General features: G+C 46.7%; 1 protein-coding gene across 1 annotated transcript; it reads right to left on the bottom strand.

Moving 5' to 3' along the window:
• Window positions 1–12: 12 nt before the first annotated feature.
• On the bottom strand, window positions 13–16,365 carry PRPH (peripherin). The gene is made up of 9 exons (XM_026680791.2): window positions 15,711–16,365; window positions 13,238–13,298; window positions 12,690–12,785; window positions 11,090–11,254; window positions 8,894–9,019; window positions 7,954–8,174; window positions 6,806–6,855; window positions 6,219–6,298; window positions 13–5,527 (listed from the first exon to the last, which is right to left on the bottom strand). The coding sequence occupies exons 1-9, from the start codon at window positions 16,283–16,285 to the stop codon at window positions 5,480–5,482; spliced, it is 1,422 nt and encodes a 473-aa protein (XP_026536576.1). The 5' UTR covers window positions 16,286–16,365; the 3' UTR covers window positions 13–5,479.
• Window positions 16,366–17,308: the final 943 nt, after the last annotated feature.

The raw sequence follows: 17,308 nt of genomic DNA, 5'->3' as shown, positions 1-17,308 counted from the left end.
TAGGCAGCAAGACACTCTTCACATTAAATTTATTGGCTGGTTCAAAGCATACGTGACCTATTCCACACACTGACCATGGGCATCACAAAACCAACATTATTCAGGAGATAAGAAAGCACCAGGAACAGAATGACTGTCACCCCTCCCAGTCTCCATGTATCCTGATTCTTCACCAGAATATGTACTGTAATAGGTTGAGTTGGTACCTGGCAAACCCCAAGCTAGATATTTAATAAAGCAAGCCTAATTGCAAGGAAAGGTGCTCTGGAGAGCCAGTTGATGTGGATATCCAAGGGCAGGAATTGGGATCGGACAGGATTAGCATAGCACAGCAGGAGTGATGCAGAGATCCAATGGCATGGGAAGAGTTAGCACCAGGAATCTCTACTAGCTCTGCAAGGAACATGGAAATTGACAGCTATCAAAAGCAGGAAATCAGTACCAAAGCCCATAAAGGATAAGCCCGGAGCTTTTCAAAAACCTATCATTTATTTTTGGGGAAAAGGGGAGAAGGTGCAAAGTATCAGAATCCAAACTGGAGTTCTGTAATGTGCCAGAGCCATTTATAAGGAACCAATCACAGGAAATATTATTTAGGTCCCTCCACCCTGTACAGAAATGGGTATTGTATGTTGTTGAAGTTGTTCTGATGCCGTTCCTACCTTGCCAGAAATCTCAAGCTTGGAACACATCCCGAGTCACGGAATAGCCACTTTCAAGCTTAAGTGTTTTAAAGCTGGCAAGATTTACGCACCTGTGCTTCTGTGCAAGGAAACAAGGCTGTTGTTTTCTCAACATTTTAAGCCATCTTGCTTACTATCAAATCATGCTTTATTGTTCCTAGTTAATTTGTAGGATTAGTCTGGCTAGGAAAGGGGGGAAACGGTATGCTCCCCATGGGGAAAATTTCTTGTATTTTACAATGAAAGCCAACTTCAATAATGGTCTAAAATTTAATTTTGTGTAGATAGCATATAATAAAGTTGTTTCACACTCACAAAAAATAAAATGCTAAACTATCTGCTATAAAAAGCAAATATTGGAAGGACGAAATGAAAGTAAGATTCTGCCTGGACATAGGCTGATGAGCCAGACTTGTGGTGGGAAGATCCATTAGATAACATGACATTGTGTACTTCCTGTGTCATCAACTTTTTCTTTTCCTGCTCTGGTGTACTGTAGCTACTGAGACTTTTACAATTGTTCCTCAACAGAGAAGGAAAAATATAGGTAAAAAGATAAAATAGCCAGAAAGGCAGCGTCCTAGTTTCCCTCAGAATCATTAAATTGGATTTGGCAGTTGGCAACTTTATGACCAGAGACATCTGTGCCTTAAGTCAACTAGAAATTACTGATCCTGAAGGTGTGCAGCAGGTAGCATAGTTGAAGTAAGCTGTAACTGAACTTGTTGCAAAATGGGATCAGGGAAACACAATCTTGAAAGTTTCCTCCAATTCTTACAAGTAAACTTGAATAAAGCCGTAATAGGGTCCCCGTTCAATTTCTGATTTTTAACAACAGGACAGGGACAGAAAAAGGACAGAAAAATTACAAAGTTGGCAGAGGGGAAAAAGTTACAAAAGATCTGAAAGACTGGAAACAAAAGCCTCTGGAGTAATACAGAAGAAGACAGGTAAAGCTATCTCAATAGCACCGAGGTCCTCAACTATTATTGGGAAAATATTTTGAAGACTTGTGAACTTCTGTTCAGTTTTCAAATCTGTCTTGAATCAGATAAGTTAGTTTTTATCGAAGGTGAGTTACCCCTTTGGCCACCAAGGGGCAGTACTCAGTGCCGGGAAGTCATGGGAAGTCGAGGGGGAGGGTCTTTTTTTTTATCCCCCAATATGCCTTTTTTGATAATTTCCCTGGTCTTTTTATCTCTCAAAGTGGAGGGAAACTGGACAGTCCACTGTAAGCAATCATGATCAGAAATGCTTCTATGTGGCAGAGGTTACCTAACCTCAACTAAGCAATTTAAACCTGATATTAAAGTAACTTCTATTAGACCAGATTCCAAGAATTTCCGTAACTTTAGCATTTACCGATTTTCAAGGAAAGAATTAACATCCCTACTGGGCCATTAATGAGGTTTAAGAAATCAAGAATAAATAACAGTGATGCGGCAGGAGGGGGGTGGGGAGATCAAAGGAGAAAGCATAATCATAGAGACTACTTTCAGCTACTAACTCACTAAAAAAAGTCATCAAGGTTAAGTGAGATTTTCTGTTTCAGAAATTCCTATTTCCAAAGACAAGTATAATCCAATCCATCCTATGATCCATGTGTAGATTATAAGGAGCTCAAGTACCATTTCACGACTCCTTGCACCGTACGATTTGGTAGCAATTCAAACCAAACAAAGATGGCACTTCGAGCCAAAAGAATGCCTTTAAAAAATTAGCTTCATCCTTTCTGTAATTTCCCTGCATTCCCTGTCCCTTAAAATAAAAATAAGTATCAGCCCCATCCATTAAAAAGTTGGCTGGTCTTGGTCTGAGAGAACTGGGGGGATGAACCAAACGTCCACAGAGAAGCATCTTTCCCTGAAGTTTCCTTCTTTCCGGAATAAATCTGGAGAAATGCGGCGACGAGACTTCTTATCAAGATGAGTCAAGATGAGTTTAAGGTAGAAAGCTCTATGCTAGATTTCTTTATTCCAGTAAGATCGAGAATGTACAGAAATATGAAAATAGAACTTGAAAAACAAAAACAAGAATAGTTGAGTAAACATCAATTTGTTTACTTCAAGGTGAAAAATGGGAGGTGAGGAAACCCAGGCCCATGTAGATTCTCTTTGGTACAGCAGAAGCAGAGAGGAAAAAAAACCTGTCAGTCTTTCAAGAATCTGTTAATATAACTTAGTAGAGTTCCTGTAGTCTGAGTTGTGGACTCTGCTTCCTGTCCTGGCCTATCTTCAGGGATGACAAAAATCAAGTTAGAATCAGAAATGCAATGGTCACTGTACCCTATCTGAAAAGAGGAAGTCTAGAATATCAAAGCAAGATAAGAGGAAAGAAAAGACAACGTGTGAAAGATGTCCATCTGAGGGGGAAAAAAGCTGGATTTGATTAAAAATGGACAGACTGGCAAGAAGCGGTTGGTGCTATCTCTTATGAGAAGCCACAGATGCACATGAAGCAAAGATAGGCAATAATTTCTGAGGGCCATAAGTAGACAAAGGACATGACAGAATCAGAACCGAGCTGGAAGGGACCTTGGAGGTCTTCTAGTCCAACCCCCTGCTCAACCAGGAGACCCTAGACCATTCCAGACAAGTGACTGTCCAGTCTCTTTTCTGACCCTAGGACAATAGGATGAGAAGGTAAGATAGGACTTCGCTATAGCCTTTCAAAAGTGTTTTGCCATTTGGGATTATATTAAATCAAATGGAGGACATGCTACTCCCATTTTGGCCATTAGGCACCCAACTGAGATTGCATTCACACAGTCCCTGGGGTTCTCAAGATCATAGACAAGGGAATCAGGAGATGCACTGAGAGCTTTGTGACCATTTCTGCTAGCCAGGAGTCTTGGGTGCTTTTCACGCATGATGGCATCGCTGTTTATTAAGGCCATGAGTCAGCACCACTGGAAGTAGGCATTTTTTTTTCCTTTTTTTTTTTTGGTTCCGTAGTTTGTTTGACCCTGTGAATTAAAGGGGATTGTTTGATGTTTTTCAGTTTTCTAGAGCTGCTCATCTTCTTTCTTTGCCTGCACAACGCAACCCTTAATTATATGCCATGCAGATGAAGGGGAATTCCATGGCGGTCTCACCCTGTTCTGGTCCTTTCTCTCTGAAAGGGAGCAGAAAAAAGGTTGCTTATTGGACATAGGGAGCATTAAAAAGCTGAACAGGAAAGTGTTCTGTTCTGTGACTCACAATTTCAAGTGTAAGGCAGCTTTCTAGCTTCACTTATGTCTCAGAAGGCAAAGTTGACATCACTTTTAAAAGTGCAATAAAAAATCATTTTTGAATGGAAGGAAGTCAAATGGTTAAGAAAGGCTTGAGGCTTCTGAGTAAACACCTACCAGATCAGTTTCTAAAAATTACCACTAGCACCCTTCAGTATTGGGAAACAACGGACCAACGGTCAGAAGGCTTATTCTGCAGATATTTTTTTTTTAAGCTTCCCTTACAAAATTTGCTTTAAACAATAAAAGACAGTGAATCATCTTTTTTTTTAATATGACTTCATTTGGGAGCTTGTTTGAGAAGATCTGAAGTAGTAGTCTCCACCTACATTCCCTTGATGCATTTAACTCTCACAGCCCCAGCTAGCATCATGCTGCTTAGGAATTAGGAGAATTGAAGTCAACACATCTGGAATGAACCAGATTGGGGCTGGACAACTGAGGAAATTAATGCTGGTTATCATTTAATGTTTAAAATGCTTTAGTTGCATTACCTAGCCAACCTTAAAGTTGGCCAGTGCTATTCTCCCCGTCAGTACAGATGACCTGAAGCTGACGGTGCACCCTCTCAACGTAAGTTCACAGAAGTGAGAACCAATTGGGAAGCTCAACCTATTGCATCTTGATAAAGCAAGTTCCTATCGTGATTCTCTTGGGAATCTTTGTAAACCAGGGGTCTCCAACCTGGGCAACTTTAAGCCTGGTGGACTTCCACTCCCGAAATTCCCCAACCAGCTTTGCTGGCTGGAGAATTCTGAGAGTGGAAGTCCTCCAAGCTTAAAGTTGCCAAGGTTGGAGGCCCCTGTTGTAAACCATGAGGGGGTTTTCTCTGTGACCAGCACATAGAACTGTTTAGATTCAACAAGAGCAGTAAAACAAGGTTATGAGCAAGCTCCTGGCCTTCTTTGGTGCTTCCAAGATGGTGTGCTTAGTGGGCCTTGCAGGTTGGTGGAGCTTGCCAACCTGCAGCCATCGAACTGTTTGGCAGTGGTGGGGATCCTGGGACCTTCCAGCTATTGCTAAACTACAAGTGCCAGCAACACTCTGTATGATTTTTAGGGGGCTGGGAGTTTTAATTCCAAAACAACTGGAAGGCCACAGCCTTTAGATTCAACCTAAACACACCTGGTAAATTGGTTCCTAGGGTGGGCTGGCTTTGTGAGTGGTACTTTACAGGAAGGCAGCTTGGTTTGGGGGGTACTGGTTGGAGAAGGGCTCTTTGCAGGGAGAGATGAGAAGGAATGTGATACAAAGAGGTAGGAGGCGATGGAAGACAAGAGCAGGGGGAAGCCATCTCCACTCCCAAGATCATTGGTGGCTATTGCTGGGACTACCACCAGGCTGTGAACAGAGTACGGTCCGAAGGGCAGAGAGGGGTGGTTCAGGAAGCCTGGAATAGTGTGGGAAGGCTGCCAGTGGTAAGAGGTATCGTCACCATCACCATCGTAAATAAGGCCAGTGTGGCTTAGTGAGGGAAGAAGGGATCTGCGACTGGGACGTTTGCAAAGAGGTGAGCTAAGTGCCTCTCTCAGTGGCCCAGGGGGCCTTGCCGGGGTGGCCAGCCTCACTTCTCTGTCTCAGCTCTCTGCTCCTTCCTTGATTCGGTCACCACCTGCAGGGAGAGAAAAGGCCAAGCCGTGAGAGCAGCAGAGGGCAATCCTTCCCCAACCTGGCGCCCCTTGGGAATTTTATGAAGTCAGGCTTCTTTTGATTGACTGAAATAACAGCAAACCCCTAATTTGGCCTCTGGAGGTTTTTTTGCTATGCCCAAGGGCAGTGGCCCCCAACCTTTTTTGAACCAGGGACCGGTTTCACGATTATTTATTCTTCCACGGACCGGTACCTGAGTAACGCGAGACTCTACCACCATTGGGACGGCTCTTCGTTCGAAGCCGCCCCCCCCCCTTCGACAAAACTAAAGCGTGAGCACCCAAACGGCGCTTTCCAACTGAAAACCTGGAAGCACTTTCCAACCGAAAACCCGGAAGCGCTGTCGAAACAAGATGGCGGCGCCCAAGCTTTGTGGCCTGGTAAAAAATGATCCACCGTCCGGGGACCGGTGGTTGGGGACCCCTGCCCTAAGGCAAAGGGTCATCAGACTTGTGGACTTCAACTCCCAGAATTCCTCCTCCAGTCATGTTAGGTTAGGAATTCTGGGAGTTGAAGTCCACAAGTCTTAAAGTTGCCAAGTTTAAAGACCCCTACCCTAGGGCCTAGGCTTAGGTCCAATCGCCACAGCTTAAAAATCACACCTCTGCTCCGAGTTCCTCTGTCATGCAAATCTGAACAAGTCATTGACTTGCCTCTCCATCCTGGGTTTCAATGGTTTTGATCAGCACCGTCTTCCGGGTGTGGCTCTCTACACTCGGATCCGGCTCTGAAACTGAGGAAGAGGGAGGATTGAGGGAGAAAAGGCTCAGCATTCAAGGCCCCTCTCTCCTTCCCTATCCAGGGTCATGCAGGGGACTGAGGGCTACAACTCCCAAACACCCAGCAGATCAGCTGCCTTCTTTCACTCACACTTCCAGCATGAAAGACTTTTGGCTACCAGCTGGGAGAAATTAGAAAGAAAGGACAGTGGAGAGGTGGGGGAGGAACAAAGGAGCCTTGGGGTTTCTTTCCAAGAAAAAGCAACTTAGACTAAGGCATGATTGCCTGCACAACTTGAGATAAGGGAACTTTGAAAACCAAGTTTGTTCCCGTCAAATTATTGCTCAGTAAGGGCGGGGGGAAAGTGTGTGCAAAATATGGCCAATGAGATGCTTGGGTCCAACCAGAATATTGCTGACATCTATGCCAGTGCTACCATCTCTTTCAGAAGCCCACAACTTTGTCAAACAACCCAAAACATGCGGGTTCATTGAGGACCCATGCTGGCTAATTGGCTTACCTGCATGTCTGAAGCTGAAAGATGCCATGGATTGGACAGGCACTGCAATCCTGCAGGGAACATACAGGCCAGTAAACATTACAGAAACTTCTACAAATTAATTTCCAAACTTTTCCATTTAAATGGCTTTTCTGCATCCTTCCTAGAAAAGGAGAAGGCCACCTTCCTCCTCACATACTCCTATAAAAGTTTGTTCAGAACTAAGTAAAAATAAGTATCTTTTCCAATGCTGTAGCTGTAACCAAGACAGCTGTAGATTAACTTTCCGGTGCTCACCCCTCCTCCTCTCTGACATACATGCCAGGCATCCCACAAAAGAAGACTGGCCTATATTCCAGAGCAGGTCTCCAACCTTGGCAAATTTAAGACTTGTGGACTTCAATTCCCAGAATTCCTCAGCCGGCAAAGTTGGCTGAGGAATTCTGGGAGTTGAAGTCTATAAGTCTTCAAGTTGCCAAGGTTGGAGACCCCTGTTCCAGAGACTTTCCCACATACACCTGGTCTGATGGTCACGTGCCCAGATATGAAAATGCTGAGAGGAGATGGAAGGGAGAGCATTAGAGCAAGTTAGGTGGAAACAGAGGGAAGTGCCTACCTATCAGGAAGGTTAGGAAAAGAAAAAAACTGGGCATTTTTAGGAGTGAGGAGCAGAACTCATTTGTTTGAATTAAAGTTTCAGAGAAAGAAAATGGGTTGGGTGGGGACAGGAAATTTTGGGATGGTCAACCTTCTGCAACCTGGTGCTCTCTAGGTGCATTAGAACTGCCTCCCACACAGTTGGTGGTCCCTGTCTGTGCTGATTAGGACCTCTTAAAATTGCAAATCCCGAGGCTTCTGGAGGGCAACGTATTGCAGAAGGCTAGATGGAAGGCCTTACAAGAGACCGCACCCACCAACACAAATGTTGTGTTGGAGCAGAAAATGGTGGCGCCCAATGAATAAACTTTGTGACTCAACCTTCACGTCTGCTTCATGCTCAGTTTCTTGGGTAAGTCCTTGTCTCCCCCAAAACCAATTTACATTTTCCAGTGTTTTGTGTCTTACCCTGCTGCCTGCAGTAGCCACTCAGCGGTGGCACACATGACATTCACAATGTGCCCATGAACCTAAAAGATGAGCAGGGCAGGATCTGGCCACTGTTGACCTACCTACTTTCCTCTCCTTCCAACAGTTTGCGGTAGGTGGCAATTTCAATATCAAGAGCCATCTTGACATTCAGCAGGTCCTGGTACTCCCGGAGGTGCCGAGCCATCTCTTCCTTCATGTGCTGGATCTCCTGCTCCAGCCGCCCCACTGTCTCTTGGTAGGAGCCCACCTCAGCCCCATATTGGTCCTCAAGATCTCGCATCTGTCTCAGCAAGGCTTCATTCTAGCAAGAGGAAGAGCAAGTCGCAACAAGACTTTAAAAACAGTTACGTCCAGATAACTTGAGAGCACTGAAGGTGGCTTCTCCTCTTCGTTTTATTGTATTTATTGCATTTACAGCCTGCCTTTCCATCATAAATGGTGCTCGAGGCTACCAACAACCAAGTACAAAAATTTGATTAAAGTACAACTGAATTTTTAAAAAATGAACAGCAGCTACTTATCCAAGCCTATTTCAGTTACTGACAAATCATCATAAGGCCCGCAAAACTGCCTGAACAAGGTCTTTGCCACTACCAGGAAGTTGCAGAAAGCAGAGTCAATTTAGTGATTCCAGAGCTTGGGAGAAGCCATCACCAAGAAGGCACTTTCTGCATTCCTATCAAACTTGCTCCAGTGAGGATAAAGCAGAGCCAAGGTGCTTTCTAACCGAAGATCTCAAAACCCCAGGCAGGCTCAGGTGAAGGAATGTGGCTTCTCAAAATCCTTGATCCTAATATCATACAGGGTTTTTGCTGGTCATAGCCAGAGTCTGCAAATGGCCTAAGTGGTGGACATAATTTGATTGCTGTAATCAAGCTTTCCTTTGGGATTTCACCATGCACAGCAAGGAATGGGGAAGCTAAAACATCATTGTCAGCTGACCTGTGATTTTCCCTCTTGTTCTTTGGCCACCCATTTGCTACTGACCCAGGTTGAGAGCAGGGGGAGTGTTTTACTCACCGTTCCTTTGAGTCCATCAACCTCACAGGTCAGGGTCTGGATCTGACGGCGAGATTCGTTCATCTCCTGTTTGGCCTGGCGAAGGGCCTCGTGATTCCGATTGGCTGCATCTGACAGGTCAGCAAACTGCAAAGAACAGCCATAGCAGTAGCACTTTTAGACTGATATACTGCTTGTCGTGTCCCTCTCGGAGTCTGAATTCGAGGAGGAAGATGAACAGCTGACAGGGAGGGGGAGTGTGGCTCCGTTGGCTGTGGAGGAAACTGGGGAATGGCTTACGGGGAAGGAAAGGGCCCTGATTCCCTTCATTAGTCACACCTGGGAACAGAGTTTAAAAGACATGAATGCTGCTGGGAACAAATGTGAGTTAATCTTGTGTTGACTTTGGTGATCTGCGTTCCTGGCAACCTCCCAACTGTGTTGAATTACAGCCGTTCCTTCATGTCTGGAATTCCTTCTCCTGCCCTGCCAGACCAATTACCTCATCTTGCCTTGATTGGACTTATAGTTACAGTTTTTGTTGACCACATTTTGGACTTGACTCTCTGCAGCCAAAGACTGTTCCTGAGAGAGTTTTTCTCCAGCCAGGAGGTGACCAGGACATTGGGGGCAAAGTTGAAGCTACTGATTATCTGACTGTGTTGCCTTTGTGCCATGCTCCAGGTCATCACACTGCTCTACGGTGCTTTACAGCCCTCTCCAAATGATTTATGGAGGTAACATATTGCTCCTTAACAATCTGGGTCCTCATTTTACCAATCTCAGAAGGATGGAAGGCTGAGTCAACCTTGAGCCTGGTGAGAATCGAACTCCTGGCAGTGAAATGCAGAATTAACCTGCAATACTGCATTCTAATCATTGCTTCACAAGCCAAGAATTTGGGAACATCAAGAGAAAGGAAAGAAGGAACCCCAAAACAACTCCTAAGCAGACCCACCCTGAACTCATTCACAATTATCTAGCTGGAGGGGAATTGACAACACAAGCCCAAGGTCCACACAGAACTCTTCTCAAGAGCCTCTTTTCCCTCTGTGGAAATCTCACAGAATAGCCACAGCATTGGACCCATTCTTTATACAGGCAATCCTCAAGTTACAACCGTAATTCAGCCCGCAATTAAAGTCATAAGTCATGACGATTGTAAAGTGGATTGCCATGTGACCCAATATTATGATCTTTCTTGTGGTGGTTGTTAAGCAAACCTATCGTTCGCTATGCTTGGTTTTGCTGGAAATCAAAAGTAAACCCATTTTCTGACACGTGCATCATAAATCACAGTCACGTGACTGTGGGGGGCTGCAAACGGCCCTAATAAATGCAGGCTGGCTTGGCTGCAAGAGGGGGAAAACTGTAAGTCATGTGATTGTGGAGGAGGGGCAAATGTCAGAACAGACTCACAATTTTTTTTTTCAGGGTCTGTCATAATTTCAAACAGTTGCTAAGCAACTGGTCATGTAAGTCAAGGATTACCTGTAACATTCTACAGCAGTGGTTGGATTTCCCTCAGTCAGGAAAATCTGATACACAGGAAGCCAGCATCATCAGTCTGATTTAGGGCTGTCCCTCTACTTTCTTTGACCCACACCACAAACTATATTTACATTATTAATGGAACTCACTCATGACAAGCACCAACCAAGCCACACTGTCTTACAGCAGTGCATGCATCTAAAGAGCGACGAAGAGGCGTTATGCCACATGTCAAGTAAACCCTCCAGAAGTAGGAGGGGGTCAACCTGTACCCTAAGTGGTTTATTATTTTGCTATATCAATAAGTTTTACGGTAATAAGAACATTCCTCTTCCACTAAACAGCTATTTTCTTGATGCTTCAAAAGAGACAGCGTTTATTCAGTGTTAGGGCTCCCCCTACTGGCTGGGGAATTCTGGGAATTCATCTCATCTCAAAGTGGCTAAGCTTGAGAGAAACACTGCTCCGTGAATTACAGAGGTGCCTACTACTCCAAATGTAATCTCTTTGTCCTGGACTTAAAAAAACAAACCCTCCAGCCTCTCTTGCCATGGGACAGAGAGAGAGGGCGGCATCTAAATCTAATAAAAATCAATAATGCATCCTGCATATTCCCGTTGAGGTCTTCTTTCTTGCTCTCTACATTTCATGAAGGCATCCTGTTAATCGCGCGGTAACCCCGTCTTCTTCTTATCTCCCCTCCTCCCCCCCCCATAATTTAGGCACCTTGGATTTGTACCACTCCTCAGCCTCCTGCAGGTTCTTGACCGCAATGCTTTCATACTGAGTGCGGATCTCTTTCAGGGCGGCAGTCAGATCCGGCTTAGCCTGCTCCACCTCCACTTGCATCTGCTGCTGGCTGTGGATGCTCACTTGCATGTCGTTCAGCTCCTGCATGCATTGGGGGAGGGGGAGAGAGGTTGTCAGACACACCAAGAAAGGTGCTTATAGGGTAACAATCACATATGCTGCCATACTACACACACAGAATAGAATTAGAATTAGAATTAGAATTAGAATTAGAATTAGAATTAGAATTAGAATAGAATAGAATAGAATAGAATAGAATAGAATAGAATAGAATAGAATAGAATAGAATAGAATAGAATAGAATATTGGCCAAGTGTGATTGGACACACAAGTAATTTGTCTTTGGTGAATATGCTCTCAGTGTACATAAAAGAAACGATCTATCCGTCAAGAGTCAAGAATCATAAGGTACAAACACTTAATGATAGTCAGAGGATACAATCAGCAATCAAATCATACTAGGGAACAGTCCATATAAATCATAAGGATACAAGCAGCAAGGTTACAGTCATACAGTCATAAGTGGGAGGGGATGGGTGAAAAGGAGTGATGAGAAGATTAACAGTAATAGTAATGCAGACTTTGTAAATAGTTGGATAGTGTTGAGGGAATTATTTGTTTAGCGGAGTGATGGCGTTCGGGGAAAAACTGTTCTTGTGTCTAGTTGTTCTGGTGTGCAGTGCTCTATAGCATTGTTTTGAGGGTAGGAGTTGAAACAATTTATGTCCAGGATGTGAGGGGTCTGTAGATATTTTCACAGCCCTCTTTTTGACTCGTGCAGTATGCAGGTCCTCAATGGAAGGTAGTTGTGGTTAGGGACCATAATTCAGTGGCGAAGAGCACAGCACGGAGAAGTTAATTTTGACAGAGAACTGCTCAGACATAACATCACTGCCCACATGGAACAGAACCCCCCCCGCCCAAAAAAAAAGATATATTCCCACTGAGCATCCAAGTGCAAGAGCAGCCGTCAGCCACTTGCATTACTTTCTCAGGTGAATCCGCCCTGCAAAACTACAGTGCAGACCAGTCATCCAGCCCAGACATCCAAGGGTGGGGCTGGAGAGATGCAGATGTTTTCCTGCCAGGAACCACTAGGTGGCCCAGAAGCAACATCTTTGCTGCAGGGATGCCTTAAAAATATATATAATAATAATCACACGCCCAAGGGCAGGGAACTTGTCATCTTCCAAATGCTGTTGAACTTTCAGCTCCCAGCATCTCTAACTCTCAAGCATAACAGATGGGATTGCAGGATCTAGAAGCCATGGGATTTCCTATCCCGGCTACATTTATCCCCCACCATCCTTCTTGAGGCTCCTGCTTTGCTCATTGTGGCACCCCCTCCACGACTGACACCATCACCTTTGGGAAGATACACTACTTTCAGGGTGATTTCTTGCAGCAGCCCCCAAATGGCCCTCTTTCACATAGGTCTACGGCTGTTCAAAAAATCCAAATTGATTAGCCAGTGAAAGGGGCCTCAGTTGCACGCCAGACCATTACTACGCCTTACCTCCTCGTGCAATTTCTTGAGGAATTCAATTTCATCCATGAGAGACTCGATCTTGCGCTCCAGTTCCAGGCGTGAAAGGGTGGCATCGTCCACATCCTATCACGGGGGGACAGGAGGGAGCGGGGTGGAGGGCGGGAAAGGAAGGAAGGCTGATCAGAATCCCAGCAAGTTGCCCGCCATTTTCCACGTTAATTTAAGGAGTAAAATGGGCAGCAGAGAATGGGAAGAGGGGTAGGGGGGTCGGCTGGCCTGCTCCTGGCCTGGGATTCCAGGGACAGAGCGTGCTTTCAGCACAATCGGGAGATTACACAGCTGCCAAACAGAGATTTAAGCTTGCGGCTTAAAGCATACGAACCCATGGAAACAAATGTGGATGCATGCATGCGTTGCCATGTAAACAAGAAAACAAAAGAGCATGGCTCTCTGCACGTGGCAGGGTGAATCTGAAAGGACCCATGCAGGGAGGGGTGTCGTAAGGGGGTGTGAGAGCCAAGCATGCCATTCCCTCCTCTCGTGCTCTTCTATAGCCCAGAAGAGGCTTGGCTCACCTTGCGAAAGAGAACCAGGTTGTTTTCAGCATCTTCTCGCTTGTGCATTTCCTCATCCAGCCTGTAGAGGGCAGAGAGCAGCCCCAAAGCAGAAATTGGGCGAGAATGCTACAGAATTGGTCGGTTTTTTTTTTCATTTCGCCCACAACTTTTAAGCAAACTCAGCCCTAACCCACATAATTAAACACCTTATTGATACCAGAAATAATATTCCACCTCTTCTCGGTTTTCCATTTTCAGGAACCAAACACAATATAACAGCTTGGCAAATGTATTATACAAATTAAGATTCAGGCCGCATTCTGGCTTCTAGACATTGATCACACCTCATTCTTAACCTATGAATGTGATATTAAAAGATTACATAAACATCTCTGCAACCTAAAATAATTGTTCTGTATTGTGGGCACTGTTAAAAATAAGCAACAACCATCTTCACAGATTCTCTGACCTCTAAGTAAAAAGAAGAAAGCACTAGAAATGGGAAAGAGCAGAGATGCAGCTGGAATGAAGTTAAGTAGTTTGAAATTTGACTTTAGAAACCATTGCGTGCTCCTTGCAGAATTAATAATCTATAAAGACTATTTTGGGTAAAACTAAAGCATCTGAAAAATGTGGATTTTGGAGGATAACTTCTTCTTTTTCCCCAAGAGGATAAGTAAGATGGGGGAAGAAGGTGGAGAACATACTGGAAAAGAGGGTGCACCATAATAGTTTGTATGTCTAAAAGAGTCTAACTGCCTCTCCTCCGACATTTGGCATCTAATGTTCATCTCTTCTTTCCTGCTTCCCACCTCCCCCATCTGCCCCAGCACGAGCCCTGCCACTTGGAGGAGAACCAGCCACACTTCACAATGCCCAAGGGAACACAGTCACGCTTCTCTTCCACTTGAATATAAATATGTGTGAAAAATAAATGAAAAAGCAGAAAAACGGTTCGGCTGAAAGAAGCAGGCTCCTGCAAGGCCACTGGCTCTCCCTTGTTACTGTTTGGTCCCTGGAGTTTGCAGCCTGGCCGCCAATATTGCCATTGCTCTTTCCTTTGTCCAACTTGCATTGATTCCTCCATGTCCTCTGACAGCCACTCAGAGAGGTCTCCAACAAGAGAGGGGATCCTCTGCTACATCCCTTCCCTGGGCTTCCCAGATGTCACCAAACCAAACAAGGGGTGGAGTTCCATCTGGACCAGAAGGTTCCTCCCTCTTCCCACTTCCCACCCTTCTCTCCCGCCCCGCTCCATATTTAGCCCCGCCTCCTCTTTTCCAGACGCCTGGTTTTCTTGCCTTGCTGCCCTTTGACAGCCTCCTCCTCCCTCCTCCCCATCACGTCATGTCTGCCAGACTCATCCCCACCACACCCTACTTCCCCCATCTCAAGGACCTCTTTTCTATGCACGGCACACCTACTCCACCTGCGTCTTCTCTCCTTCACCCCAGTCCAAGGCTGGGCAGCTTCCTTCCACTTCAACCCCTGAGATCCTAAAACTCTTCATTATGGTCACACAGGGTCTGAGTGACAGCTATCTCTTCATCATCATCATCATCTTCCTAAATGCAACAATTTGAGAGGCCCAGAATGAGTCTGGGACCCAGCTGCCCACAAAGGAAAATCTTTCCACTACAGCTTTCAGAGAGCAGCTTACTTTTGCTTAGGAACACAGCCCGACTTTTTTTTCTGGAGGCAGGAGATCAGCTGGATTCCTGACCCAGGGGATCCAAATCATTAGATTCCTTGATCACCAGAGAGGATAAAAGGCTACAATGCAAAGACACCGGTCTTCTGACTCTTCTGCAGTTATTCTTTTATTCGGACTATAATACACATTTGCTTTCTATATACCCTCAGGCAGCAAAGAAAAAGAATCCATTATTATGCATCCATTATTCATCAGGCATACATTATTCGGCTCCTACTAATTTATTCATCACGTTACAAAGTGCAGAGGACCATTTTTATTTTTTTATTTTTTACAGTTCGCTTTTTTATTTTCCCCCGGGCCCTTCTCAGGGCCAGCTGATCTCTCAATCACCCTTCTCTTGGGAAGTCATCCCAACTCCTCGGCTAATGACCCATCCCTGGCAAGAAATCCTTCCTTTTCTTCAAGACAGGGAGTAGTTAGTTACCTGAGCCTTCTGAATTTGGGTCTAGGAAAAGCACTCTGCATATGCTCAAGGCATTCTCTTTTAGCACTCCAGAGACATGATTTTTTTTAGCAAGCTGGACAGGTTCACCCCAATTTAAAAAGCCGGCGTTCCCTCTCTATCGGACGGCCCAATGTAAGAGACCGAATTTTCTAGACTTTTAACCCATCTGCCCCCCACCTCTCTTCTAAAACCGGACAGGGAAGCCCCAAAGTTTCGTGACATTCCCCGGATCCGGGCAGGACCGGGACCGCCCTTTGGATTTCCCCACCGCACTACCCCCACCCCGAGTTCTCCAGCGCGGGCTCCGTTTCGGGGGGGGGGCGACTAACCTCTGCTTGAGGGCGGCCAAGTCCTCGGCCAGGTTGTCCCTGTCGACTTGGAGGCGGTCGCGGTCCTTGCCCAGCGAGTCCACCTGCCGGCGCAGCTCGCGTAGCTCGTCCTGGAAGAGGTCGGAGGCGCGGGTGGGCTCCTTGGCGCGGGACTGGCCCAGCTCGGTCAGCAGGGCGGCGTTCTGCGTCTCCAAGTAGCGCACCTTCTCGATGAAGCTGGCGAAGCGGTCGTTGAGCTCCTGCAGCTCCTGCTTCTCGTTGCTGCGGGTGGCCAGGAACTCCTGGTTCAGGGCATCGGCCACCGAGAAGTCCAGCTTCTCGGCGCTGTAGGCGTAGCGCTGCGGCGGGGGCGCCACCATCCCCGGCGCGCCGGTGCGCAGGAACAGGGCGCTGCCCCCGCCGCCGCTCCCGCGGTAGGAGCGCAGGGAGACTCCGGCGGAAGGCATGCTCAGCAGCCGCGTGGCGGAAGAGCCCGAGGCCAGACGGGACGAGGAGTAGGGCATCGGCGACAGCATGGGCGACGGCCCGAAAGTGCGGCGGTAGGAGGTGGCGCGGATGCTGCTGGAATGGCTCATGGCTGCTAACTGGGCTGGGCTGGGCTCCGAGCAGGTCCGACCAGTGGGCGGCGGGGAGCAAAAGGCGATGGGTCCGGGGATGCTGCTTTATAAACGATCGGTCGGGGATTGGGGCGGGGGGGGAGGGGAAGGGCTGGGATGGGGGGAGCGGCAAGCTCCTCCCCGCTCCTCCTCTGCCTCGCATGCAGCCCAGAACTCCGCACTGCAGCCCGTCGACGGTGGGGTGAGGGGTGGGGAAGGGAGCCACCCAGCCAGTCACCGCGTCCTGCCAAAGGCTGCTCACTCCGGACGGGAGAGGAGGAGGAGGGCGATCACCCCATCTCCCATCCAGGCGACCCGGCCCACTCTGTGTAAGCCGGACGGCATCTGGTGTCCGGTGCCGCCCGCCAGAAGCGCCCCCGTGACGGCGCGGCGCTTACATGTGAGTAAGTGTCCGCTGGGTTGCCTCTGTTGACACACACACACACACCCGATTCGCGGGACGGGGTTTCCTCTTTTCTGGAAAAGGGGGGGGGGAGAGAGTTATGCGGTTATTGGGCGCGGGTGTGGGACTTGCCCCATCCTGACAGGAGGAAGAGCTCCCGACATCTCTTCCTAGTTCTGGGGTTGGAAACAAGACGCAGCAGCTGAATGAATGAAGCCGGCGTTTTGGGGCAGAAGAGCAGGGCAGAAATAAGGTGGCATTAATATTAATGAACCTGTATCTTAGCAGGGAGGCGCGGGGGGAAGAGTTTTCCATGGATCCCTAAAACTGCGGATTTACTTTTAAAACAAGAGGCATCATGGGTAGCATTGGGATCGCCCATAATCATTCTGCAGTAGAAATTGTACCCTTTTTTTAAATACGGGAATATTCTGCTCTGGAATGGGAAATGGTGTATATTCTGTTCCAGAAAAGGCACAGCGGAGAGTGAAAGGCTGGGCAATGACCTAATCCTTGAGAAAGGAAGCACTTCAGCAGTCCCGTCTTTCAGGCCTGCTTCTTTTTTGCCTCCGATGATTTATCTATCTGCTTCTTCGCAC

This window comes from Notechis scutatus, chromosome 2 (genome assembly GCF_049901735.1).
Source record: "Notechis scutatus isolate UNSWTSFEM ecotype Mainland chromosome 2, rNotScu1.2, whole genome shotgun sequence".
NCBI lineage: Eukaryota > Metazoa > Chordata > Lepidosauria > Squamata > Elapidae > Notechis > Notechis scutatus.
Note: the sequence above shows the minus strand (reverse complement) of the source record. Positions and strands in the feature narration are given on the sequence as shown.

Excerpts from the sequence above, each read along its gene's own strand:
- PRPH (XM_026680791.2), bottom strand. The coding sequence starts at position 16,285 with ATGAGCCATTCCAGCAGCATCCGCGCCACCTCCTACCGCCGCACTTTC. Across the intron at positions 11,255-12,689 it reads TCAAGAAATTGCACGAGGAG|GAGCTGAACGACATGCAAGT; the intron begins GTAAGGCGTAGT and ends CAATGCATGCAG. Across the intron at positions 5,528-6,218 it reads TTGAAACCCAGGATGGAGAG|GTGGTGACCGAATCAAGGAA; the intron begins GCAAGTCAATGA and ends CTCTCCCTGCAG.